General features: G+C 54.5%; 2 protein-coding genes across 2 annotated transcripts in view; one reads left to right on the plus strand and one right to left on the minus strand.

The window, feature by feature from the left end:
• Window positions 1-6548, minus strand: part of ZNF638 (zinc finger protein 638) — a 66951-nt gene extending 60403 nt beyond the window's left edge. Inside the window, 1 exon segment of the mRNA XM_077176643.1 lies at window positions 6301-6548. Coding sequence (XP_077032758.1) covers window positions 6301-6548 — 248 coding nt within the window.
• A 5227-nt stretch (window positions 6549-11775) lies between these two features.
• On the plus strand, window positions 11776-24230 carry PAIP2B (poly(A) binding protein interacting protein 2B). The gene is made up of 4 exons (XM_054653970.2): window positions 11776-11844; window positions 15081-15235; window positions 18909-19085; window positions 21466-24230. The coding sequence occupies exons 2-4, from the start codon at window positions 15092-15094 to the stop codon at window positions 21520-21522; spliced, it is 378 nt and encodes a 125-aa protein (XP_054509945.1). The 5' UTR covers window positions 11776-11844; window positions 15081-15091; the 3' UTR covers window positions 21523-24230.
• The last annotated feature ends 2735 nt before the right edge of the window (window positions 24231-26965 follow it).

Consider the following 26965-nt stretch of genomic DNA (forward strand, 5'->3'; position numbering starts at 1 on the left):
ATCAGCGCGTTCCCAGCTCCATCCCCGTTCCCAACCCCGAACACGGCACCGCCGGAGCAGCAGCTGCACAAACTCCCAACCCTGTCCCAGCCCAAACCAGGAAAACTCCAAACCCGGGAATTCCTCATTTCCCCCTTGTCCATCTGTTGTCTCCTGGAGCTGGACTCTTCTCGCAGGTTTTCCAGGAGTTTTCCCAGCCGTTCCCGGAGCTCCGCGCTGAGTTCCCGCGGTGCCGAGGCTCTTGTCTCGCCGATGCCGTCACGGGGTTTTGTTTTCCAAGCTCGTGGAAGTCGACTCCAGCTGGAAGTTTTTCCACGAGCAGTGGTTCACACTGAGATCAAAGCTCAAGGAATAAACCTCACAGGGAATGACCAAACCTGACAGGTGCAGGAGAGGAGGATTTTCCAGCACAATTCCCGGAGTTTGCTCCCATCTGGGTGTGAATTTTTTTGAGGAATTATTTAATTTGAACCGAGTACAAACTGTTCAGGCTCAGGAGAAACATGAATCCTATTAATCCTCTTCAAGAAAACAATAACCAGATTCCCACCAGACAGCATTCCCAAAATTCTGGCCTCTCACCCAATATTCCTCCTCCCTCCATAAATTAAACCAGATTTTTCAACAGGAGCTGCATGCGAAGCCAAGTTTGTTCCACAGGGTTTCCAAACAAATGTCAACCAACATTCCCTGAGCCACCTCCTGCCTTTCTGTTTGTGTTTTCTCCAGAATTCCCAGCACTGGAGGACAAAAATTCCCTCTGAGCCCATCCCTGTGGGAAGCACTTGGAGAAGGAACGCTGTCAAAGCCACCCATCAGCAGGACAACCTCAAACGGATCAGCAGAGCAAATCTGGAACACCACCAACCTTAATTCCATGGACCAGGAACCTCCCAAAGGAGGGGAAAAAACCCCACAATTCCCACAGGATGAGTTTTTACCTCTCCAGGTATTTCCAGGTGCTGCATCTCACACGGACAGCTGGGAGCAGGATCGGGGATACCAACTCACCTGTGCAAACCTCAGGGATGGGATCCAGGCTGGGAAAGACCTGGAGCAGCCTGGTCTATGGAAAATGTCCCCATCCATGGCAGGGGGTGGCACTGGATGGGATCTGAGGTCCCTTCCCACCCAAACCAGTCTGGGATTCTAGGAAGGGCTGCGGACAAGGAGCTCCCGAGTGACCTTTCCAAAGGAAATGCTGGAAATGCTCCAAAGGAAATGCCAAGACGGAGGAAACAATGGTCTGGAGATATCAGGGAGAGCCTCACCTTCCTCCTCCAGGCAGCTTTGCCTGGGAAGCGTCAGAGCCTCGGAGGCGCCGCTGCTGGGACAGGGACACCACAGCAGGGACCGGGCTCCGAGCTGGGGCTGCCACAGTGACACCGAATGGAAATCATGGAATGGTTTGGGTGGGAAAAGAGCTTAAATCCCATCCAATCCCGCCCCCAGATCAGGGACACCTCCCACTGTCCCAGCTGGATCCAAGCCCCAATGTCCAACCTGGCCTTGGGCACTGCCAGGGATCCAGGGGCAGCCCCAGCAAATCTGGGAATTCCAGCCCAGCCAGGAATTCCTTGCCAAGATCCCAGCCCAAGCTCCACTTTTCCCATCTGGAGCCATTCCCTGTGTCCCGTCCCTCCATCCCTCATGTCCCAAGTCCCACTCCCGCTCTCCTTCAGGCTCTGAGGTCTCCCTGGAGCTCTCCCTTCTCCAGGAGAACATTCCCAGCTGATCCCTGGGAAGGGCAATCCCAGAACTTCGGAGCACAACACAAAAGCCGAACGACGCCTTCCTTGCTTTCCCCCTCAACTTCCTGCCTCCATTTTCCAGCCTTCCCAATATGGATGCAGAAATGGAAAGTTCTGGATTTTAAACTCTCCCTGGTGTTTGCAGAGCCTGAATGAGAGCACAGAGCAAGAATTCCTGCATGGAGGAAAAGGACAAGGAACCTGCACCAGCACAGAATCCTGGGATTATCCCGGCTGGAAACACCTTTGGGATCATCCAGTCCAAGCTGTGCCCCATGCCCACCTTGGCACTGAGCGCCACATCCAGGAATTCCTTGGACACCTCCAGGGATGGGGACTCCAAACCTCCCTGGGCCCTTCCAAGGCCTGAGCACCCTTTCCATGGGGAAATTCCTGCTGGTGCCCAACCTGAGCCTCCCCTGGCACAGCCTGAGGCCGTTCCCTCTTATCCCGTTATTCCCTGGGATCAGATCCCAACTACCCCTTCCCTGTCAGGGATTTGTGGAGACCCTCAAGGTCCTTGTGAAGCCTCCCTTTCTCCAGGAGCCTCAGGAGAAGGCAGAAGGGGATTCCTCCCGTTACACAGAAGGCTCATCCAAAAGGAAATTCCAAAAGGAGAATTTCCTGATCTATCCCTATAAATAGCAGGGAATTTTCTGGCTCTGTGCTAACTCCAGAGCAGGTAAACAAAGCTGGAACCAAAGCCATGCCTGGGAAGCTGCCGGGCCTTTCCAAGGGTTCTTCCAGACCTGACCACATCCCCATGGATCTCACCGTGTCCAGTCCCAAGACCTGGATCTCCTTTGGAGATTCCCTGCTCTTCCTTTGCTTGTTGGCAAAGTCTTGGAATGTTCTGGAAGAACCTGGATTTTCCTCCTCCTTCCTGTGCTGCCCAACAGCACGATGGCATCCAGAGGGTGCCATGGTCCTTCCCTCTGGAGAATTCCTCACCCACAGCAGCCCAGATGTCCTCTCATCAAGGTCAGGCCTTGGGCAAGGCATTCCCAGCCCTTTTCCTGCATCTGGGAATTCTTTCCCGTGATTTTGGATGGCTCTGGGCAGTTCACCACCCTCTGGATCTCTGGGATTGTCATCTCCAGACCTTCCCTTGCCAGCACAACCCCACTGGGACATCCCAGTTCCAGCAGGAGCTCCTGGATTTTCCAGGTTATCTGTGGTGTCCACCCTTATAATCCCTCCATCCTGGGATCTTCCAGGTGCCAAACCACCACACAGCTCCTCCCAAATCCAGCAGAGCATGACAGATCCAGGTGGGCTGCCATTCCAGGTTCTCCTATTCCAGGTGGGTTGGCATTCCAGGTTCTCCCATTCATGGTGGGTTGGCATTCCAGGTTCTCCCATTCATGGTGGGTTGGAATTCCAGGTTCTCCCATTCCTGGTGGGCTGCCATTCCTGGTTCTCCCATTCATGGTGGGCTGCCATTCCTGGTTCTCCCATTCATGGTGGGCTGCCATTCCAGGTTCTCCCATTCATGGTGGGTTGCCATTCCAGGTTCTCCCATTCCAGGTTCTGCCATTCATGGTGGGCTGCCATTCCAGGTTCTCCCATTCATGGTGGGTTGCCATTCCAGGTTCTCCCATTCCTGGTGAGCTGCCATTCCAGGTTCTCCCATTCCTGGTGAGCTGCCATTCCAGGTTCTCTCATTCCAGGTTCTCCCATTCCAGGTTCTCCCATTCATGGTGGGTTGGCATTCCAGGTTCTCCCATTCCAGGTTCTGCCATTCATGGTGGGCTGCCATTCCAGGTTCTCTCATTCCAGGTTCTCCCATTCCAGGTTCTCCCATTCATGGTGGGTTGGCATTCCAGGTTCTCCCATTCCAGGTTCTGCCATTCATGGTGGGCTGCCATTCCAGGTTCTCTCATTCCAGGTTCTCCCATTCCAGGTTCTCCCATTCATGGTGGGTTGGCATTCCAGGTTCTCCCATTCCAGGTTCTGCCATTCATGGTGGGCTGCCATTCCAGGTTCTCCCATTCCAGGTTCTCCCATTCATGGTGGGCTGCCATTCCAGGTTCTCCCATTCATGGTGGGCTGCCATTCCAGGTTCTCCCACTCCAGGTTCTCCCATTCCTGGTGGGCTGCCACTCCAGGTTCTCCCATTCCAACAGGGCCACCTGCCAGCTCAAGCAAGAATTCCCAGTATTTGAGAGGTGAAAGCAGCTCCAGGCAAAATCCTCCCTGGGGATATTCCAGTTACCAGCTCCGGATCCAGCAGGATCTCAGCTGGGATCAGTGGATTTGGAATTCCAAGAGCCAGGATCACTGGGAATGTTCCAGCCACACCAGGACACACAAGGGATTGGGATGTGTCCTGGAGGATGAGGAGGAAGAGGAAGGCAGAATGGGAATGGTCCTGAAGCACCTGGATAATGGGAAGAGGACAAATCCCAGCCTGGAAATTTGGATTTCCCAGGAAAAAGGGAACAGCAAAGGCTGAGCTGGAATTGTAAAGCCTGAAGGAAGCAGATCCTAAAAAAGGACCGGGATGGGGAAGGAAGCACTTGAACAAGAAAATTCCTGGCATGAGATAAAACCATGTGGAAAAAGGGACCCAAACCCCAAGCAAAGTTATTCCTCCCACTCTGTGCCATCCTGGGAACCGAAGTCCCATTTTCCCACTCCTCTCTCCCAGTTTTCCTATGGAAAAGGCCATTTTGCAGGTATGGAATATCCCTCCAGCCACTCCAGGCCCGTTCCCAGCCCAGGGAAAGGCAAACTCAGCTCCCAAATCCCAAACAGAACTCCCAGCAAGAGTCCATTCCATCCCAAGCTGAACATCAACACCAGCCCTACTGGAATCTATTGGAGTATTCCCAAAATTCTGCCCCATCCCAGCCTTTGGGGCAGGAGGTTTCTATCCAAGAAAAAAAAAAAAAATCAGGACAAGCCTTTCAACCAAGAATTCCAGAAACAGGACCAAAACTGGGCATTTTAACACCAGGAACCTCCCTCAAATTCCACTTTCAGAGCAGCACAAAGTTTAATAAATCAGCTTAAACACCAGCAACAGGTCCCTGACACCATCACTGACATTCCTGCCTAAAATTCCCAAAAAAAGCCCAAGTTCCACACAGAATATTTAACTGATGGCAAGGAGGTAGGAAAATAGGTTTTATTTACCTTCAGGAGTGGAAGATAAAGGGGAAATACCCAGATGAGCTCCTTGTCTGGCAGCAAAATCAACTCAAATCCCAAATTGGGGAAGGAAAAGAGGGAAGAGAAGGAATCCAGGTTTTGGAAGCCTTTGGCAAACCCCACCCTTGGATAAACATCCCAAATTTCAGCAGAAACTGGGGAAGAGGCTGGGCTGGTCCCTTCCATCCCCACACCCCAGGGGCAGATTTAAATGGGGAAAAAGAAATGAAAAATGAAATTCAGGATACTCCTTCTCCTTGGGGAATGTCTTATCCCAAAGAAAATCATGAGCTCATGTCAGATCCACCCTCTCTGATCCTCCCAGCAGCCAATTGAAGGTTTTAGATGTCCAGGGAAGGATCCCACAGCAGAGAAAGGAGCAAAAAAACCCAAACCAACAACACTTAAACATCAATTCTGGGCTGGAATGAGATTTTTTTGGGGGGTTGGTTTGGATTCTGAGTCAAAAAACCTATCAAGTTTTATGTAAATAATCTCAGAAATTACCCTATAAAAGGAGATTAAAAAAAAAAAAAATTAATTAAAAGAGCAACCCGCACTACATTTCTGATTTAAAATAACACTAAAACTATCCAAGGAGCCTGAGCTTAAATCGTATTTTAGAAAATGTTAAATCCCCCGAAAGAGGAAGTTCCTGCAAACCACGTGATGCTACTGAGCTACAACACTTGGCCTTCCGTAAAAATCGTTTTTCTTCGGGTATTTTACCCAATTTTGCTCAATTATTCCTGTTTTAAAGCAGAGAAAAGGGAAAATCCGCGTTTTTAACCCCAAACCACGAGCAGGTGCCTGAGGTCACGTCCAGGTCCTGAGGTGCAAACTCAACCTAAAGCTGGTGTTGCTCTATTTAGGGTCAATTTTAACCCAAAACCACAACTCCCAGCATCCATATCCCATTGTTTTAACGTAAAAATGCTGAATTTATGGATTGAAAAGCCTGAGTAAGGATGAAAGTAAGACTTTGAGTGTTGTTTGACGTGCAGGGGAATGGAGGATCAGGGCAGCGTTTCCCTCGCTTCAAACCGCGTAAACCCGAGACTGAAATGTCTAAAAACCAGATTTAAATCCGTGCTGGGTACAAAATGTAGCGAATCCCTTGCGGGGTTGCGGCTGCGCTGCAGGTCGGTGGCTACACGGCGGCTTTATCCGCGTGCCGGAAGAAAAAGGATAAAAGATTAACGACAAAGAGGCTTTAAAAATAAAGGAATGAAGGAGAAGAGATAAAAAAAATAAACAATAAACACGCACAGCCCGAAGCTCCTCATGAGGGCCCCTCAGCCGCCCCCCCCCCCCCACAGCCGCCATTACGCGCGTCCCCCTCAGCCCTCACCGCTGGGGGGGGGGGGGGGGGGGGCGGTCGCCGCTCGCCTCCTACCTCCGCCGGCGCGCAGCCGCCGCTCTCCCCGCGTCCCCCGCCGCCGGGACGAGCCGGGAAGAAGCCCCTAAAAGCGGGGGGAAGTCCCTAAAAGCGGGAGGAAGCCCCGAAAAGCGGCGGGGAGAGCCCCGGGGGCGGCGGGCGGAGGGACATGGCGCGCCGGGCGCTCTGCGCGTGCGCGGAGGCAGCGCGGGATTCGCGGGGGGGGGGGGGGGGGGGGAGGTGAGGAGTGGGGGGGAGCCGCGCATGCGCGCCGTGTGCAAAGGGGAGCCGGGCCCCGCCGCGGGGCATGCTGGGAGCAGCCCTCCTATAAAAGGACGGCGGCGGCGCGCGCCGCCTCAAAGCGGCGCTGGCGTCCGAAGCTTTTGGTGCTCGGTTTTTGCTGCGCTATTGCCACTTTTGGCGCTTCTGCGGGTATTTTTGTAATTCCCGCAGCGTATTCTGCCCTCTTTGTGGTCCCCTCGTTGTTTTGCTGTGTGTAGCACAGCCCTTCCCGCCCTGCTGCCGAGCCCGGCCCGTCCGTGAGGGAGCGGGAGCTGGTTCATTCCCATGCTCGTCAATTAACACTCAGAGCCTTCATTTCATCCTTACTCTGCCTTTAAATCCATACATTCAGCATTTTTACCTTAAAACAATGGGATCTAGCGGTTGGGAATTGTTGGTTTGGGTTATAATTAGCCCTAAATAGAGCAATACCAGCCTCAGGCTGGGTTTGCACCTCAGCCTCCCTCAGCAGCAGCATCAGGGATGCTCCTCCAGCCACGTGGGTTTGTTCCAAATTTTTCTTCTTTTCACGCTTTATCTGCGTGCCGGAAGAAAAAGGATAAAAGATTAACGACAAAGAGGCTTTTAAAATAAAGGAATTCCATGGATTTGGGGCTGTTTTGCCAATTCCAGCCTGAGGATCCTTCCTGATGAAAAGGATTTGGGGAGGGAAAATCCGTGGTGAACCCAAAGCAGCTTTTGGGGTGAGCCCCAAAATCAGGGAAATTGCTTTTGGTCACTTCAAATTCAATAAATTAAGGAAATTAAGGAATTGAAATTAAAGAATTGAAGGAATGATGGAAAAATATTGAAATTAATGGATGGGCACAAGGAATTCTGCTCTTTCAGGGGTTTTGAGAAAATCCCAAATTGCTTTTACACATCCTGGATGTGCTGGTGGGGTCAAAAATAAATCCCCAAAAAATCAAAATCTGGAAATGTGAGCAAATCCCCAAAATTGATGAACCCTAAATCCTCCATCCCACAAAGATTTGGGGGCTGAGGAGAAGAATTTTGGGATGCAGCCAGAAATGAGGGGATTTTGGGGATTTGGAGCAGCAGGAAAAGCTGAGGGAGCTGGGACAGGCCAAAAGGGGATTTGTGGGGTGGGAATTGGGATTTGGGGACAGGAACTGCAGGGACTTGGGGAATTCTCCTCCTGGAAAAGCCTTTCCAGCCCTGGGATTTGGGGAATTCTCCTCCTGGAAAAGCTTTTCCAGCCCTGGGATTTGGGGAATTCTCCTCCTGGAAAAGCTTTTCCAGCCCTGCCACCGCTGCCCGCGCCAGGGCGGGGTCCCCGTCCCATGGCGGGGGCTGGTGGCACTTGGGGACATGCGGTGGCCTCGGGGTAATGGTGGCGCTGGAGGCTGCGGGCAGCTGCTGGCCCCAATTAACTCATTAACTCATCAAGTCATTAACTCATTAAGGCATTAAGTCATTAACTCAGGTGGCTCCGGGCCAGCGCCGGGGGTCGCTGAGCTCTCAGCGCTGTCCCCAAGGTGTGACAGCAGATGGGGCCACCAGCCCCGCGGGGAGCGCGCTGCCCGACAGCGGCGCCGGGGCGGGGACAGAGCGGGGACAGCTCTGGGGACAGGGACAGGGACAGCCAGCCCCGTGTCACTGCTGGGGACAGGGACAGGGACAGCCAGCCCTGTGTCACTGTTTGGGGACAGGGACAGGGACAGCCAGCCCTGTGTCACTGCAGGGGACAGGGACAGGGACAGCCAGCCCTGTGTCACTGCAGGGGACAGGGACAGGGACAGGGACAGGGACAGCCAGCCCCGTGTCACTGCTGGGGACAGGGACAGGGACAGCCAGCCCCGTGTCACTGTTGGGGACAGGGACAGGGACAGGGACAGCCAGCCCCGTGTCACTGCTGGGGACAGGGACAGGGACAGGGACAGCCAGCCCCGTGTCACTGTTGGGGACAGGGACAGGGACAGGGACAGCCAGCCCCGTGTCACTGTTGGGGACAGGGACAGGGACAGCCAGCCCCGTGTCACTGCTGGGGACAGGGACAGCCAGCCCCGTGTCACTGTTTGGGGACAGGGACAGGGACAGCCAGCCCCGTGTCACTGCTGGGGACAGGGACAGGGACAGGGACAGCCAGCCCCGTGTCACTGTTTGGGGACAGGGACAGCCAGCCCCAGCCGCTGTCGCTGTCCCCTGGCCGGCCCCACGTGGCGGTGCCATCCCAGCCGCTGGGTGACATTCCTGTCACCGCGTGTCGGTGACATTCCCGGCCTCACTCGGTGGCCCTCGGTGACCTTGCGGGGCTGGCCTGTCCCCTCCTGTCCCCTCCTGTCCCCTCCTGTCCCCTCCCACCCCACAAATCCCGCCCGCATTCGGGACACACCCGCCCCAAACCCCAAACCCCGAACCCCACAGGACATCTGTCCCCAAGGGCGACACCCCCAGTGCCACCGCAGCCCCCCCGAGTGTCCCCAGCACCTCCCGCTGTCCCCGAGGTGCCACCTCCGAGGTGCCACCCCCTTGTCCCCCCCGCCCCGCGCTATTCCTGTCCCCAGCCATACAAGGAGCCGGCGGCCACCCCGGGGGACGTCACCTGTCCCCAAGTGTCGCCTTCTGGGTGGCCCGAGCTGGCGACGGTGACATGAGCACGGGGATTGTCACCTCCCGCTCGTTGGGGACACTTTGTCGTGTTTGTCCCTCTCGCTGTTGGGACTGACCCGGGATTAGCGCCCGCCGAGGTGACAGGAATAGCTCTGGGGACACTGGTGGCCCTCGCGCTGGCCTTGGGGACAGCTCTGGGGACACTGCCCTGCACCCGGCCCCTCTCTGTCCCCAGCTCCAGCGGGAACTGTCCCCGTCCTGCTGGGGACACTGGGGACAGCCCACCCCAAACGGGGGGCACCGGCCAGGGCAGGGACAAACCCCAAAAGATCGGGGAGACCCCGGGCCAGGAGCACCCCTGGGGGACCCCAGAACTGCCCACGGACCCCAAAACCGCTCCCTGCACCCCAAAACTGCCCACGGACCCTAAAACTGCCCATGGAGCATCCAGGGAATCCTTCAGGAGACCCCAAAAGTGCCCACGGAACATCCAGGGGATCCCCCAGGACATGGAAACCCCAAAACTGCCCACGGACCCCAAAAGTGCTCCCTGCACCCCAAAAGTGCCCACGGATCCCAAAACTGCCCATGGAGCGTCCAGAGAATCCCTCAGGAGACCCCAAAACTGCTCCCTTCACCCCAAAACTGCCCACGGAGCTTCCAGGAGATCCTCCAGGACACGGAGACCCCAAAACTGCTCCCTGCACCCCAAAACTGCCCACGGAGCTTCCAGGAGATCCTCCAGGACACGGAGACCCCAAAACTGCTCCCTTCACCCCAAAACTGCCCATGGAGCATCCAGGAAACCCCTCCCAAGGCACAGAGACCCCAAAACTGCTCCCCGCACCCTAAAACTGCTCACGGAGCCTCCAGGGGAATCCCCCAGAACACGGAGACCCCAAAACTGCTCCCCGCACCCCAAAAACCCCAGCCCGGAGCAGGGGATGGGTTTGGGGTCACACCGAGGGGTGAGGGGACATTTTGGGTCCCCCTTTCTCTGCCCTGGGGGTGCTCCCGGGGGTGTCCCCCCAACCCCAAATCCGGGGGTGCGCGGCTGCGTCTCCCCAAAATTGGGGCTCCGGCCGTGCCCGGGTGAGGCTGGGAAACCCCAAACCCGCCCCAAACAGCGCGGGGGGATTTGGGGGACCCCCGAAAAGGGTCGGGGGGGGGCACTCACCGTCCGAGGGGGTCCAGGGGGGTCGGGGGGGGCCGGGGACCCCGATTATTTTGGGGGGGCGCGGAGGAGGCGCGGCCGCCGGCCGGCATCGCGGGGAGCGGGGTTGGGATCGGGATCTTTGGGATCTTCCTATGGGATCACCTTTGGGATCGTCACTGCGGGGAGGCGGCGCTGGAGCAGCCGGGGGGGGTCCCGGGCACGGGGGTGCGGGGATGGGACCCCCCCAAAATGGGTTTGGGGGTGCGGGGATGGGTGAATGCCCCACAAGTGACCCCAAAAGTGCGGGGGCACAGCCGGGATCGCGATCTTTGGGATCTTCCTGTGGGATCATCTTTGGGATCGTCACTGCGGGGAGGCGGCGCTGGAGCAGCCGGGGCGGGGGGGTCCCGGGCACGGAACCCCCCCCCAAAATGGTCTCAGCGTTTTTGGGGTGCGGGGATGGCTGAATTCCCCAAAAGTGACCCCAAAATGCGGGGGCACAACCGGGATTCCCCCTCCCCCGGTTTTGGGGCGCTCCCCATTGGGGGTTCAAGGCCGGGGGGGGACCCCACTTGGAGGTGGCACCAAAATTTGGGGTCCCCCTCGTGCTGCGCTGCTCGATATTGGGGTGCGGGGATGATGGGGAAACCCCCCACCGCCCCGTTCCTGAGCCCAAAACTGCAGAGCCGGATCCCCCCCGCTCGTGGCTCAAATCTGGGGGTGCAGGGGTGGATCCCCCCCGTTCCTGACCCCAATTTGGGGGTGCAGGGCTGGGTGAACCCCCCCGTCCCTGACCCCAATTTGGGGGTGCAGGGCTGGGTGAACCCCCCCGTTCCTGACCCCAATTTGGGGGTGCAGGGCCGGACCCCCCGGGTGTCCCCGATGTGGGAGCAGACCCGGGGCCGGCTCCCCCCACGTGCTCCCCCATTTTGGGGTTCAGGCCCGGTCCCCCCATCCCGGTGTCCCCAACACTGGGGGGGGGGGGGGGGGGTCACAGCTCGGTGTCCCCTCCTGTCCCCTCCCCCCCCTTCCCCAAAATTGGGCCCCCCCCCCCCTTCCTCAAAGCCACGCGCAGGCCACGTGACCGCCCCGCCCCCTCCCTGTGTTTACATGTTCCAGCCAATCAGCGTGCATCTACCAACGCGCCCTGGCGGCGGGGTAGATTTGTGACGCCCGTCCCCATTGGGCGAAGCGCCTGTCAATCATTCTCCAGCCGCGGGGGCGGGGCGTTCGGTGTTATTTACATCGCGCTCGGCCCCGCCCCCCGCGCGCAGCCCGTCTGCCCCACGTGGGCGACGCGTGCGCTCAGCCAATCAGAGCCGCCGGCGGCAGCCAATCCGGAGCGCCGCTCCGTGGGTGGGGTTAACCGCCTGATTGACAGCTCAGCGGCGCAATAGCAACGCGGTTTATATCCGTGCCGCCCAACCAGAACGCTGGAGGGCGTGGCCACGCGGCGGGGCTGGCCAATGGGGGACGGGGGCGTGGCGGCGGCGGGAGGGGCGGGGCGTGGCGGCGGCGGAGGGCGCGGAGCGGCACCGGCCGGGCCCGAGGTACCGGGGGGGACACGGGGGGGACGCGGGGGCGGCCCCGGGGACCCGGCCCGGGCCCGGCGGGGGCAGCGGCGCAGCGCGGCCCGGGGGCGCTCGGGGAACGCGGGACCGGCGGGGCCAGGGGGGCTCCGGGCCCGAGCAGGCCCCGCTGTCCCGCGGGCTCCGGGGGGCTCCGGGGGCGCTGCCGGGCCCCGCTCGGGCTCCTGGCGCGGCGCCCCCGGGAGCGGCATCGCGGCGTCCCGAAAGAGCCCCGGAGTGCGCTCGCTGTGGGCCGGGATCGGCTCCTGCGCCCCGTTCCCACTCCTGTTTCATTCCCAATCCCAATCCCATTCCCATTCCCATCCCATTCCTATCCTGTTCCCAATCCTGTTCCCGTTCCCATTCCTATCCCAATCCCATTCCCATCCCAATCCTAGTCCCAATCCCCTTCCCAATCCCATTCTCATTCTCAATCCCATCTCAGTTCCCATTCCCATCCCAATCCTGTTCCCATTCCCTTTTCCATTCCCATTCCCATCCCAATCCCATTCCTGTTCTCTTTTCCATCCCAATCCCATCCCTGTTCCAATTCCCAATCCCATCCTCGTTCCCAATCTCATCCCCATTCCCATCCCATTCCTGTTCCCAATCCCAGTCCCATTCCTGTTCCCTTTTCCATTCCCAATCCAATTCCCATCCCAATCCCAATCCCAATCCCATCCCCATTCCCATTCCCAATCCCATTCCCGTTCCCATTCCCATTCCCAATCCCGTTCCCATTCCCATTCCCATTCCATAGGGTCGGGCACACCCCAATTCCCCGTGGATCCCCCGGGCCGTGGCACACTCACATTTGGGGCAGGTCTGTGTCCCCCAATTCCCCCTCCAGCCGGGATTTTTGGGATATTTCTGCCTCGTTCCCATGGGATTTTTGGGATATTTGGGATTTTTTCCATGCCAGCCCAGCCTGCAGGGCCGGATGGGGACACCAGGCTGTGTGTCCAGCATCCCAAATCCAGGATTTGGGAAAGGTTTTCCCAAACACTCCTTGGGGTGTTTGGGATAAAAACTCTGGATAAAAGCTCTGGGATTTGGAGGGTTATCCTGGAAACATCCACGTTTGGGGAATTTGGGGTTTTCGTGGAATCCTGAAATAGTTTGGGCTTGGTAAAAGCCTTAAATCCCATCCAGGGACATTTTCCATCATCCCAGATGGATCCTTGGCTTCCAGGAATTCTCTGGGAATTCCAGCCCAGGCAGGAATTCCTTGCCAAGATCCCAGCCCCATCTCCCCTTTCCCAGTGGGAGCCATTCCCTGGCTCCTGTCCCTCCATCCCTTGTCCCCTTTTTCATAATCCCTGATCCTTAAAACCCAAACATTCCTTTCTCCATTTCCCCCTCTTTTTTCCATTTTTTTTTCTCCCATTTTTCTCAATTTTTTCCCCTTTTCCCCCCATTTTTCCTCCCCTTTTTCCTCAATTTTTTCCTGTTTTTCCTCCCTTTTTCCCTCTCCAGCTCTCTTGGAGCCCCTTTAGGCACTCAGAGAATTCCCTGGATTTTTCCCTTCTCCAGGTGAACGTTCCCAATTTTCCCAGCCTGGCTCCTTTTCCAGTTCCATGGAGATTTAACCCTTTGGGAATCCTCCCAGATTTCCAACCCAATCCCAGGGCTCCTGTCACTGCAGGAAAGGAGGGAAGTGGGATTGTCCCTTCCCAGGAAATTTTGGGAACGATGAAGACTCCCAGGGCTCATCCCAGCTCAGCCATTCCCGCTGGGGTGGGACAATCCCAGAGATTCCAGCTGTGGAATCCCAAAATTCCAGCTCCAGCATCCTGGGAGAATTCCAGCTTTGGAGTCCTGGGAGAATTCCAGCTGTGGAATATCAGGGCAATTCTGGAAAGTTTGAAATCCCGGAATCCCAAAATTCCAGTTGCAGCATCCTGGGAGAATTCCAGTTTTGAAATCCTGGAAGAATTCCAATTCTGAAACCCCTGGAAGAATTCCAGCTGTGGAGTCTTGGGAGAATTCCAGCTCCAGAATCCCAGGAGAATTCCAGCTCTGGAATCCTGGGAGAATTCCAGCTGTGAAATCCTGGGAAAATTCCAGCTGTGGAACCCCAAAATTCCAGTTCCAGCATCCTGGGAGAATTCCAGCTCCAGAATCCTGGGAGAATTCCAGTTTTGAAATCCTGGAAGAATTCCAGCTTTGGAGTCCTGGGAGAATTCCAGCTGTGAAATCCTGGGAGAATTCTAATTTTGGAATCCTGGGAGAATTCCAGCTCTGGAATCCTGGGAGAATTCCAGTTTTGAAATCCTGGGAGAATTCCAGCTTTGGAGTCCTGGGAGAATTCCAGTTTTGGAGAATTCCAGCTCTGGAGTGCCAGGAGAATTCCAGCAATCCCAGGAGCTGTTCCCTATCCCGGTCCCGCCTGTTCCGGTGGGATTTTGGATTTTGGGAGAGGTGGCAGAACCGTGGATGGAACCCTGGAATTGTGGAATGGTTCAGGTGGGAAAAGGGATCCCAGATCCCAAATCCAAGCTGGGCTTCCCTTCCTGCTTTTCCAGAGGGAATGGGGGCCGGGGAGCAGAGCCAGGGGTGAATTCCCTGTGGAATTCCCGGCTGGAATCGCTGCTCCTGCTCGATTTTCCCCAGGGATGGATTTTGGGAAGGAATTCTGCTGGTTAACCCTTCCTGTGCCACAGGGATGCTGCAAGCCAGGCTGGGAGAGCTGGGAATGTTCTCCTGGAGAAGGGAAAATTCCAGGGAATGCTCAGAGGGCCTGCAGGGGCTCCAGGAGAGCTGGAGAGGGGCTGGGGACAAGGCCTGCAGGGACAGGAGCCAGGGAATGGCTCCCACTGGGAAAGGGGAGATTGGGCTGGGATCTTGGCAAGGAATTCCTGCCTGGGCTGGAATTCCCAGATTTGCTGGGGCTGCCCCTGGATCCCTGGAATTAATTAATCCAAGGCCAGGCTGGATCCACCTGGGACAGTGGGAGGTGTCCCTGCCCATGGATGGGGTGGGAATGGGATGGGATTTGAGGTCTTTTCCAACCCAACCCATTCCAGGATTCCGGAGCTCTTCTGCTCTGGCAGAGCTGGGAATGCTCCCCTGGAGAAGGGAAAATTCCAGGGAATATTGAAAATCCCTGGAGGCAGGGGCAGGATCCAGGGAATGGCTGCCAGGATGGAATCCCGTGGGATCAGGGCTGGCCTTTGGGCCCCCCAGCCGCTCCCTCATTCCCGAATTCCCGATCCCAGAGTCCCTGAGGATGAATGGCTCCGAGCTCGCCGGCAGCACCGCGCCCAACCCCAAAGGCAAGGAGGATCCGGCTGGGAATGGGCACGAGGAGAAGGAGAACAATCCCTTCGCTGAGTACATGTGGATGGAGAACGAGGAGGACTTCAACCGGCAGGTGGGATTCCCGGAATTCCTGGGATTTGGGAACAGCCTGGGGTGAGTCCCAGAGATTCCCAGAATTGCTGGGATTTGGGAACAGCCCGGGAGTGAGTCCCAGAGATTCCTGGAATTGCTGGGATTTGGGAACAGCCTGGGAGTGAGTCCCACAGCTGGGAATTGCTGGGATTTCAGTTTAGCCTGGGGGTGATTCCCAGAGAATTCCACATCCAGGAATTCTCAGGATTTGGGATTCAGGGTGGGTTTCAGTCTGGGGTGAGTCCCAGAAATTCCCACATTTGGGAATTCTTGGGATTCAGGAATCAGGGCAGATTTCAGCCTGGGGGTAATTCCCAGACATTCCCATATCCAGGAATTCTTGGGATTTGGGAACAGGCTGGATTTCAGCCTGGGGGTGACTCCCAGAGGCTCCCACATTTGGGAATTCTCAGGATTTGGATTTCAGCCTGGAATTGATTCCCAGAGAATTCCATATCCATGAATTCTTGGGATTCAGGTTCAGCCTGGGGGTGAGTCCCAGAGATTCCCACATCCAGGAATTCTCGGGATTCAGGGTGGATTCCAGCCTGGGAGTGATTCCCAGAGAATTTCCAAATCCAGGAATTCCCAGAGAATTCCACATTCAGGAATCCTCGGGATTTTGGGTTCAGCCTGGGGTGATTCCCGGAGATTCCCGGAATTCCTGGGATTTGGGAACAGCCTGGGGGTGATTCCCAGAGAATTCCACATCCAGGAATTCCCAGAGAATTCCACATCCAGGAATTCTCGGGATTTGGGATTCAGGGCGGGTTTCAGTCTGGGGTGAGTCCCAGAAATTCCCACGTTTGGGAATTCTTGGAATTCAGGAATCAGGGCAGATTTCAGCCTGGAGGTGATTCCCAGAGATTCCCAAATCCAGGAATTCTCCAAGGGGGATTTCAGCCTGGGGGTAATTCCCAGACATTCCCACATCCAGGAATTCTTGGGATTTGGGAATGGGGCAGATTTCAGCATGGGGGTAATTCCCAGAGAATTCCCAATCCATGAATTCTTGGGATTTGGGTTCAGCCTGGGGGTGACTCCCAGAGACTCCCACATTTGGGAATTCTCAGGATTTGGGTTCAGCCTGGGGGGGGGAATTCCCAGAGATTCCCAAATTTTGGGAATTCTCAGGATTCAGGGCAGATTTCAGCCTGGGGGCGATTCCCAGAGAATTCCACACCGAGGAATTCCCGGCATTTGGGAACAGCCTGAATCCCAGAGATTCCCACATCCAGGAATTCTTGGGATTCAGGGTGGATTCCAGCCTGGGAGTGATTCCCAGAGAATTCCCACATCCAGGAATTCCCAGAGAATTCCACATTCAGGAATCCTCGGGATTTTGGGTTCAGCCTGGGGGTGATTCCCACATCCAGGAATTCTCGGGATTTGGGAACGGGGGGCGGATTTCAGCCTTGGGGGTGATTCCCAGAGATTCCCACATCCAGGAATTCTCGGGATTCAGGGTGGATTCCAGCCTGGGCCGGTTCCCACCTCCCGTGTGTATCCATAGGGAAAACGATCTGGGAATGTTTTGCTTTGATGGGAAAAGGCGGCTCAGGGCAAGCGTTGGATCTGCCTGGAAAAGCCAGGAAAAAGCAGGAAGGAAAATTCCCGAGGGGGTGGTGCCATCACCATTCCCTTCTCCCCAGACTTTGGGATTTTCCTTCCCTTTCCTCAGGATCAGCCCCTGGAGTTTGGCTCCAGATCCCAGTCTGGGCTGAAATCCTGGATTTCAGGGAATCTCCAGAGCGGCCAGAGCTCCTGGGATGTTGTGCTGGGACCCAAACAGCTCCAAAATTCGGGAATAACGACCTGGAAGAGCTTTGGATCCTCATCCCAATCCCAGGACATTCCCTGGAGCCATTCCAGGAGCTGGAGACACCTTGGGAGAGAGGAAGGAGCTTTTCCTTCCCTCCCTTCCCTAAAACATTCCCAGGCTCCAATTCCCACCCCCAGGGTGTCCAGGAAGGCCGGGAAAAGGGAATTCCCGCCCCCTTTTCTCCACAGGAAAATTCCAGCAGCATCCCTGGTTTATCCCCGGCCAACATTCCCTGTTTCTGACCCACATTCCAATCCCATGACTTTGGATTTTCCTCCAGAGGTTTTCCCTCTTCCTGAATTTCCCAAAGCCACGTGGCTCCCCTGGATTTTCCAGCTGGGATTTGGGACATCCATCCAATGGGATGGAGCTCTCCAGGTGCTTTTCCAGCTCTTTCCCATGGATCCAGACATTCCTTTCCCATAGATCTGGAAATTCCCATGGATCCAGAAATGCTTTTCATTGGATCTCTGGAAATTCCTTTCCCAAGGATCCAGAGATTCCCATGGATCCGAAAATTTTTTCCTCAATGGATCTGGACATTCCTTTTCCATGCATCCAGAAAATCCCATGGATCCAGACATTCCTTTCCCATGGATCCAGAAATTTTTTTCTCAATGGATCTGGACATTCCTTTTCCATGCATCCAGAAAATCCCATGGATCCAGATTTTTTTTTCCTCCATGGATCTGGAAATTCCTTTCCCATGGATCCTGAAATTCCTTTCCCATGGATCCAGAAATTTTTTCCCCCATGGATCCAGAAATTCCTTTCCAATGGATCCAGACATTCCTTTCCCATGGATCCAGAAAGTTTTTTCTCCATGGATCCAGAAATTCCTTTCCCCTGGATCCTGAAACTCTTTTCCCATAGATCCAGAATTTTTTTTCTCCAAGGATCCAGAAATTCCTTTCCCATGGATCTGGAGCTGAGGGGAGCATCCAGGCTGGCAAACAGGGAATGTTCACCTGGACGTGCAGAATCCTGGGATATTCATCCTCCTGCCAGGATGAGCTGACATTCCTGGGATATTTGGGTTTTAGATCCCGATTTCTCTGCAGGAATTCCTTCCCAAATCCCAGCCAAATCCCACTTTTCCAACGGGAGCCATTCCCTGTGTCCTGTCCCTCCGTCCCTTGTCCCCAGCCCTGCAGCCCCTTTAGGAACTCTGAGAATTCCCCGGATTTTTCCCAGGTGGAACGTGGAAAACTCAGCCTTTCCCCGGCATTCCATGGATCAAAATTTTCAGGATTGGCTCCTCTTGGAGTCTCCTAAATCCAGGAAAAAAACAAAACCCAAAAAAACCAAAAACCCAGGAAAACGGGAACGGCTGCGATTCCCAACCCCATCCTCTGCTTCCACCTCCCTGCCTGGGCAGCTCCAGGAATTCCAGGCTGGGGAAGCTCTGGGATCACATCCACCATTCCTGGAAAAAAGGGAATTCCTGGAAAAAAGGGAATTCTTGGAAAAAAGGGAATTCCTGGAAAAAAAAGGAATTCTTGGATAAAAAAGAAATTCCTGGAACAAAGGAGGCTCAGGGATCTTCTGGAGCCCCACAAATCCCTGACAGCGGGAGGCAGGTGGGAATTGGGATTTGGGAACGGTGATGGGATGAGAGGGAAAGCTGGGAAAAATTGGGAATGTTCCTGTTGGAAAGGAGCTGGAATGGCCCCGTATTCCCGGCGGGATTGGGCGGATGCGGCACCCGGGCACGGGAAGGGTCCCTCCGAGGGCTTTTCCGACCTCGAGAGTTCCGTGAGCTCCTCGGAGCTGCCGGCTCTTCCCGCGGGAGATGCCGGCATTCCCGTCCCTTGGAATGTTCTCCTTGCAGGTGGAGGAGGAGCTGCAGGAGCAGGAATTCCTGGATCGCTGCTTCCAGGAGATGCTGGAGGAGGAGGAGCAGGATTGGTTCATCCCGGCGCGGGATCTCCCGCAGGGAATGGCGCAGCTCCAGCAGCAGCTCCACGGCCTCTCCGTGGGCGACGGGCACGCGGCCGAGGACATCCTGGTGAGCGCCTGCCCGGGAGCGGCGGCGCCGCAGCAGCATTCCCGGGATTGGTGCCGCAGCATTCCCGGGATCGGTGCCGCATTCCCGGGATCGGCGCAGCATTCCCGGGATTGGCACATTCCCAGGATCGGTGCCGCATTCCCGGGATTGGTGCAGCATTCCCGGGATTGGTGCAGCATTCCCGGGATTGGCACATTCCCGGGATCGGCGCAGCATTCCCTGGGATCGGGACATTCCCAGGATCGGTGCCGCATTCCCGGGATCGGTGCTGCAGCATTCCCGGGATTGGTGCCGCAGCATTCCCAGGATCGGTGCAGCATTCCCGGGATTGGCACCACAGCATTCCCTGGGATTGGCACATTCCCGGGATCAGCACATTCCCGGGATCGGCACCGCAGCATTCCCGGGATTGGTGCAGCATTCCCTGTGATCGGTGCCGCATTCCTGGGATCGGTGCAGCATTCCTGGGATCGGCACCGCATTCCCAGAATTGGCACAACATTCCCGGGATCAGCACATTCCCGGGATCGGCACCGCATTCCCGGGATCGGCACCGCATTCCCGGGATTGGCACAGCATTCCCGGGAATCCTGTCCCTGGAATTGTCCCGTCCCTGGAACTGTCCCATCCTTGGAATTGCCCAATCCTTGGAATCCTATCCCTGGAATTCTCCCATCCCTGGAATTGTCCCATCCCTGGGACTGTCCCATCCTTGGAATCCTGTCCCTGGAATTGTCCTGTCCTTGGAATTCCACCCTTGGAATTCTATCCCTGGTATTCTCCCATCCCCGGGAGTTGTCCCATCCTTGGGATTGTCCCATCCCTGGAACTGTCCCATCCCTGGAATCCTGTCCCTGGAATTGTCCCATCCTTGGAATTGCCCAATCCTTGGAATCCTATCCCTGGAATTGTCCTGTCCTTGGAATCCTATCCCTGGTATTCTCCCATCCCTGGAATTGTCTGTCCCAACCTTGGAGGTCTCTTCCTGGAATTGTCCCATTCTTAAAATTGTCCCATCCTTGGAATTGTCCCATGCCTGGAATTCCACCCCTGGAATTGTCCCGTCCCTGGAATTGTCCCGTCCCTGGAATTCCATCCTTGGAATCCTATCCCTGGTATTCTCCCATCCCTGGAATTGTCTGTCCTGTCCTTGGAGTTCTCTCCTTGGAATTGTCCCATCCTTAAAATTGTCTCATCCATGGAATTCTACCCCTGGGATTGTCCCATTCCCTGGAATTGTCCCATCCTTGGGATTGTCCCATCCTTGGACTTGCCCAATCCTTGGAATCCTATCCCTGGAATTGTCCTGTCCTTAGAATTTCACCCTTGGAATCCTATCCCTGGAATTCTCCCATCCCTGGAATTGTCTGTCCCGTCCTTGGAGTTCTCTCCTTGGAATTCTCCCATCCTAGGAATTGTCCCATCTCTGGAATTGTCCAATCCTTAAAATTGTCCCATCCATGGAATTGTCCAATGCCTGGAATTCTCCTGTCCCTGGAACTGTCCCATCCCAGGAATTGTCCCACCCTTGGAATTCTCCCATCCCTGGAATTCTACCCCTGGGATTGGCACATTCCCTGGCATTGTCCCATCGTTGGAATCCTGTCCCTGGAATTGTCCTGTCCTTAGAATTCCAGCCTTGGAATTCTCTCCCTGGAATTGTCCCATCCCTGGAATTGTCCCATCCCTGGGATCAGCCCATCCTTGGAATTCTCCCATCCCAGGAATTGTCCCATCCCAGGAATTGTCCCATGCCTGGAATTCCACCCCTGGAATTCTGTCCCTGGAATGCTCCTATCCCTGGAATTGTCCCATCCCGGGAACTGACCCATCTCTGGAATTGTCCCAGTCTTGGAATTTTCCCATCCCTGGAATTCTGTCCCTGGAATTGTCCAATCCTTAAAATTGTCCCCATCCATGCAATTGTCCAATGCCTGGAATTCTCCTATCCCTGGGATTCTGTCCCTGGAATTATCCAATCCCTGGAATTTTGTCACAGGAATTGTCCCATCCTTAAAATTGTCCCATCCTTGGAATTCTCCAATCCCTGGAATTCTCCCATCATTATTTGTCCCATTCCTGGAATTGCCCCTGGATCCCTGGAAGTGTCCAAGGCCACACTGGATCCACCTGGAATATTTGGATTGGGATGGGATTTGAGGATGGGATTTAGGGATGGGATTTGAGGATGGGATTTGAGGATCCCTTCCCACCCAAGCCATTCCACAATTCCATGAATTTCCTCTCCACGTGATCCCACAGAAACCCCAGATTTCCCAAACCCAGCCCGAGACCCCAGACCCGGGGAACCCTCAACCCATCCCAGGAATCCCTGGAATTCCCAACACTGACCAATCCCATTCCCATCTTTTTTTCCCAGAGCAAAAGCAACTTGAATCCAGATGCCAAGGAATTCATTCCCGGCGTGAAGTACTGACCTCGGAAATTCGGGAATGGCCTGGCCAGAGACTGAATCCCTGCTCCAGGGAAAAGCTGGGACATGGGAAGAGCCCGGAGCGGCTCCGGCACCGGGATCTGCTCCAGCTCCAACTTCTGGGTTTCCCTGATTTTTTTTTCCTTTTTTTTGTTTTTTTTTTCCTGGCTTTTCCTCACTTTTTCTTGGCAGTTTTTGGCTTCCTGGGATTTGCGGCGACCCCGCCAGCGGGAAAATCTTGGGAAAAATCATGGGAAAATCACAGGAAAATAATGGGAAAAATCACGGAAAAATCACAGGAAAATCGTGGGAAGATCACAGGAAAATCCTGGGAAAATCTTGGGAAAAAATCATGGGAAAATCCTGGGAAAATCACAGGAAAATAATGGGAAAATCTTGGGAAAAAATCATGGGAAAATCCTGGGAAAATCCTGGGAAAATCACAGGGAAATCCTGGGAAAATCTTGGGAAAAGTCATGGGAAAATTACAGGAAAATAATGGGAAAGTCTTGGGAAAAATCATGGGAAAATCCTGGGAAAATCACAGGAAAATCCTGGGAAAATCTTGGGAAAATAATGGAAGAATCACAGCAAAATCTTGGGAAAATCACAGGAAAATAATGGGAAAAATCACGGAAAAATCACAGGAAAATCGTGGGAAGATCACAGGAAAATCCTGGGAAAATCTTGGGAAAAATCATGGAAAAATCACAGGAAAATCCTGGGAAAATCACAGGAAAATCCTGGGAAAAATCTTGGGAAAATAATGGAAGAATCACAGCAAAATCCTGGGAAAATCTTGGGAAAAATCATGGGAAAATCACAGGAAAATCCTGGGAAAATCTTGGGGAAATAATGGAAGAATCACAGCAAAATCTTGGGAAAATCTTGGGAAAAATCATGGGAAAATCACAGGAAAATCCTGGGAAAATCTTGGGGAAATAATGGAAAAATCACAGCAAAATCTTGGGAAAATCACAGGAAAATAATGGGAAAATCTTGGGAAAAATCCTGGGAAAATCACAGGAAAATCCTGGGAAAATCACAGGAAAATAATGGGAAAATCTTGGGAAAAATCCTGGGAAAATCACAGGAAAATCACAGGAAAATCCTGGGAAAATCTTGGGGAAACAATGGAAAAATCACAGGAAAAATCACGGAAAAAATCACAGGAAAATAATGGGAAAATCTTGGGAAAAATCATGGGAAAATTACAGGAAAATCCTGGGAAAATCCTGGGAAAATCTTGGGGAAATAATGGAAAAATCACAGCAAAATATTGGGAAAATCACAGGAAAATAATGGGAAAATCTTGGGAAAAATCATGGAAAAATCACGGGAAAAATCATGGAAAAATAATGGGAAAATCATGAGAAAAGCATGGGAAATCAATAATGGGAAAATCATGGAAAATCTTGGGGAAAATAATGGAAAAATAATGGAAAATCTTGGGAAAAATCATGGAAAATCATGGACTATCAATAATGGGAAAATAATGGGAAATCTGTAATGGGAAAATCAGCTTTTCCTGCTTCCAGAGGATTTTTAGGGTTGGGAGCTGCACTGGATTTTTCCGGAATGGGATTTTCCCTGGTTTTTCTGGAGCGGATTTTCCCTGGTTTTTCCGGGCTGGGATTTTCCCTGCTGGAAGTGAAGGGTTCCAAGGTGCAATCCCGAATTCCTCCATGTGGAAGCTGAGCAGGGGGATCCTGCCAATCCCAGAGGTTTTTAGGGAAACCTGGATTTCCCAAACTCCTCTTCCCCTTAAGGAATTCCTCAGCTCATCCAACACTACAGCCCCGATTCCTCACGGGTGAAAAATCCAAGGAAAACTGAATTCCTGGGAAAAAGAGAGGGTTGGGATGAGGGATATTTGGGAATATCCTGGTGCTGATCCCTTTTCCAAGGATCCTGGGGTGGGATCCGTGTCTCCATCGGGATTTGATCCTGGGAATTTCCTTCCCAATCCATGGGAGCTGCAGCTCCCAAAATCCCAGCCACTCCCAAGGTTCTGAGAGGCTCAGAAATCCAAGGAAAGCAGGAGATCCTTGAATTTGGGAATCCCTATCTGAGGAAATCAGGAACTTTTTGGGATTGGGAATCTCTGTCTGAGGAAATCAGGAACTTTTTGGGATTGGGGATCCCTGTCCAAGGAGAGCAGGAGCTTCCAAAGGTCAGAAACCCTGCCCAGGGAAACCAGGAATGTTTTGGGATTGGGAATCCCTGTCCAAGGAAATCAACGACTTTTGGGGATTGGAAATCCCTATACAGGGAAATCAGGAACTTTTTGGGATTGGGAATCCCTATCCAGGAAAAATGGGAGCTCTTTGGGATTGGAAATCCCTATCCAGGGAAATTGGGAGCTCCTTGGGGTCAGGAATCCCTATCCAAGGAAATTAGGAACTTTTTGGGATTGGGAATCCTCATCCAAGGAAATCAGGAACTTTTTGGGATTGGAAATCCCTGTCCAAGGATATCAGGAGGTCCTTGGGATTGGGAATCCCTATCCAAGGAAATCAGGAGTGTTTTGGGATTGGGAATCCCTACAGAGGAAAAGCAGGAGCTCCTTGGGGTCGGGAATCCTCATCCAGAGAAATCAGGAACTTTTTGGGATTGGGAATCCCTGTCCAAGGAGAGCAGGAGCTTCCCAAGGTCAGAAACCCTGCCCAGGGAAACCAGGAATGTTTTGGGATTGGGAATCCCTGTCCAGGGATATCAGGAGTTCCTTGGGATTGGGAATCCCTATACAGGGAAATCAGGAACCTTTTGGGATTGGGAATCCCTATGGAGAAAAATGGGGAATGTTTTGGGATTGCAAATCCCTACAGAGGAAGAATAGGAGCTCCTTGGGGTCAGGAATCCCTGTCCAAGGAAATCAGGAGCTCCTGATCGGGGCCAGAAATCCCTGCCCAGAAAAATCAGGAACTTTTTGGGATTGGGAATGCCTGCCTGGAGAAAGTGGGAGCTCTCTGGGATTGGGAATCCCTCTACAAGGAAATCAGGAATTTTTTGGGATTGGGAATCCCTGTCCAGGGAAATCAGGAGCCTCCCAAGGTCAGAAACCCCTGTGCCTGGAAAACGGGACCTACTTGGGGTTGGAAATCCCAAACCAGGAGCATCCCAAAGGCTCCAAACCCCTTTTCCAGGGAAAGTGGGATCTGCTGGGCTGGGGCACCGGCCCCGTTCCCGCTGCTCATCCCTGAAAATGCCCATGGATCAGCGGGATCCATCCCTGAAAATGCCCATGGATCAGCGGGATCCATCCCTGAAAATGCCCATGGATCAGCGGGACCGGGGCCGCCGGAGCGTGAACAGGGCTGAGCTCATGGAATTCCCGGCGCTTCCCGCTGTTCCAGCCCCTCTGGAAGCAGCGGCCCCATGGAAACCCCGCCCCACAAGCCCCGTTTGGGGACGGCTTTGGCTGGGATGGATCCCACGCTTCCCCCTCCTCTTTTTCCCGGTTTTCCTTGGATTTCTCCCCCAGTTCCCTCCTTGTCCCCACCCCCAGTGCTGTACATTTCAGACCAGAGGTGTTATCCCAAATAAACTTTTTTTGGAAGGGAGCGGGGCCGGAGTTTTCCTTGGAAAACTGTGGGGTCTCCGTTCGGCCGCCCCACCCTCCCAGTGATCCCAGCCATTCCCAGTTTGGAGCCTGTGCTGGCTCTGCTTGGGAATTCCCCTCCTGGAGAAGCTCCTGGAGGATTTTCCAGCACTTTGGCCTTTCTGGGCACTTTTCATTCCCTACAGGGATTTTCTCCCTTTTTTTGTTTCCCCTTTTTAAGGGGATTTCCCCCAAAAGCTGCTCCAGCAGCTCCACGTCCATTCCCAGGCTGGGGATGTCATCCCTGATCCCAATCTTTGGGATTTCCTCCTTCCTGCTTTTCCTTGGATGCAGAGCCCTCCCTGCCTGTGCTGGCAGGCTCAGCACCCCAATCCCATTCTCAATCCCATTCCCAATCCCATTCTCAATCCTGTTCCTATTCCCATTCCCAATCCTGTTCCCAATCCCATTCTCATTTCCATTCACAATCTCATTCCCAATCCCAATCCCATTCCCAATCCTGTTCCCAATCCCGTTCCCATTCCCAATCCCAATCCTGTTCCCAAACCCATTCTCATTTCCATTCACAATCTCATTCCTGTTCCCAGTCCCATTCCCAATCCCCTGCCCCGTGCCATTCCCATCCTGCCCCATTCCCATTCTCCCATCTCCATCCCATCCCCACACGCTCATCCTCATCCTGCCCCATTCCATGATCCCATTCCATGATCCCATTCCATGATCCCATTCCATGATCCCATTCCCACCCTGCCCCATTCCCACACTCCCATCCCCACACTCCTGTCTCCATCCTGTCCCATCCCCTCACTCCTGGTCCCATCCTGCCCCATTCCCACATTCCCATCCTCATCCTGCCCCATTCCATGCTCTCGTTCCCACTCCCTATCCTCTCAGTCCCATCCCCATCCTGCCCCATTCCCATCCTGCTCCATCCCCTCACTCCTGGTCCCATTCCCACTCTCCCTTTCCCATTCCCATTCCCCTGGGCCAGTGCAACCGTTTTATTGCTGAACCACACACCCCACACACCCCACAGACCCCACAGACCCCAAACACCCTCACACACCCCACGCACTCCACAAACCCCAAACACCCCACAGACCCCACACACCCCCCAGCCCCGCCCCTCCCGCGCCCGCTCCCCCTTCATCTGGGGGGCGCTCCAGGGGCAGTTTTGGGGCACTGTTCCCATGTTTGGGGTGGCTCTGGGGGCAGTTTTGATGTGCTGTCCTGTGTTTGGGGCACTCTGGGGGCAGTTTTGGGGTGCTGTTCGATTTTGGGGCACTCTGGGGGCAGTTTTGGGGCACTGTCCCCGTGTTTGGGTTGCTCTGGGGGCAGTTTTGGGGCGCTGTCCCATGTTTGGGGTGGCTCTGGGGGCAGTTTTGGGGCACTGTTCGGTTTTAGGGCGCTCCAGGGGCAGTTTTGGGGCTCTGTTCCATTTTTGGGTAGCTCTGGGGGCAGTTTTGGGGCACTATTCTATTTTTGTGGCGCTCCAGGGGCAGTTTTGGGGCACTGTTCCATTTTTGGGGCACTCTGGGGGCAGTTTTGGGGCATTGCCCTCATGTTTGGGTTGGCTCTGGGTGCAGTTTTGGGGCACTGTCCTATGTTTGGGGCGCTCTGGGGGCAGTTTCGTGGCGCTGTTTGGTTTTGGGGCACTCTGGGGGCAGTTTTGGGGCTCTGTTCCATTTTTGGGGCACTCTGGGGGCAGTTTTGGGGCGCTGTTTGGTTTTTGGGGCACTCTAGGGCAGTTCTGTGGCGCTGTCCCGTGTTTGGGTTGCTCTGGGGGCAGTTTTGGGGCACTGTTCCATTTTTGGGGCACTCTAGGGCAGTTTTGGGGCTCTGTTCCATTTTTGGAGCACTCTGGGGGCAGTTTTGGGGCTCTGT

Source organism: Agelaius phoeniceus, chromosome 4 (genome assembly GCF_051311805.1).
Source record: "Agelaius phoeniceus isolate bAgePho1 chromosome 4, bAgePho1.hap1, whole genome shotgun sequence".
Taxonomy (NCBI): domain Eukaryota; kingdom Metazoa; phylum Chordata; class Aves; order Passeriformes; family Icteridae; genus Agelaius; species Agelaius phoeniceus.

Excerpts from the sequence above, each read along its gene's own strand:
- PAIP2B (XM_054653970.2), top strand. The coding sequence starts at position 15,092 with ATGAATGGCTCCGAGCTCGCCGGCAGCACCGCGCCCAACCCCAAAGGC. Across the intron at positions 15,236-18,908 it reads AGGAGGACTTCAACCGGCAG|GTGGAGGAGGAGCTGCAGGA; the intron begins GTGGGATTCCCG and ends TTCTCCTTGCAG. Across the intron at positions 19,086-21,465 it reads ACGCGGCCGAGGACATCCTG|AGCAAAAGCAACTTGAATCC; the intron begins GTGAGCGCCTGC and ends TTTTTTTCCCAG.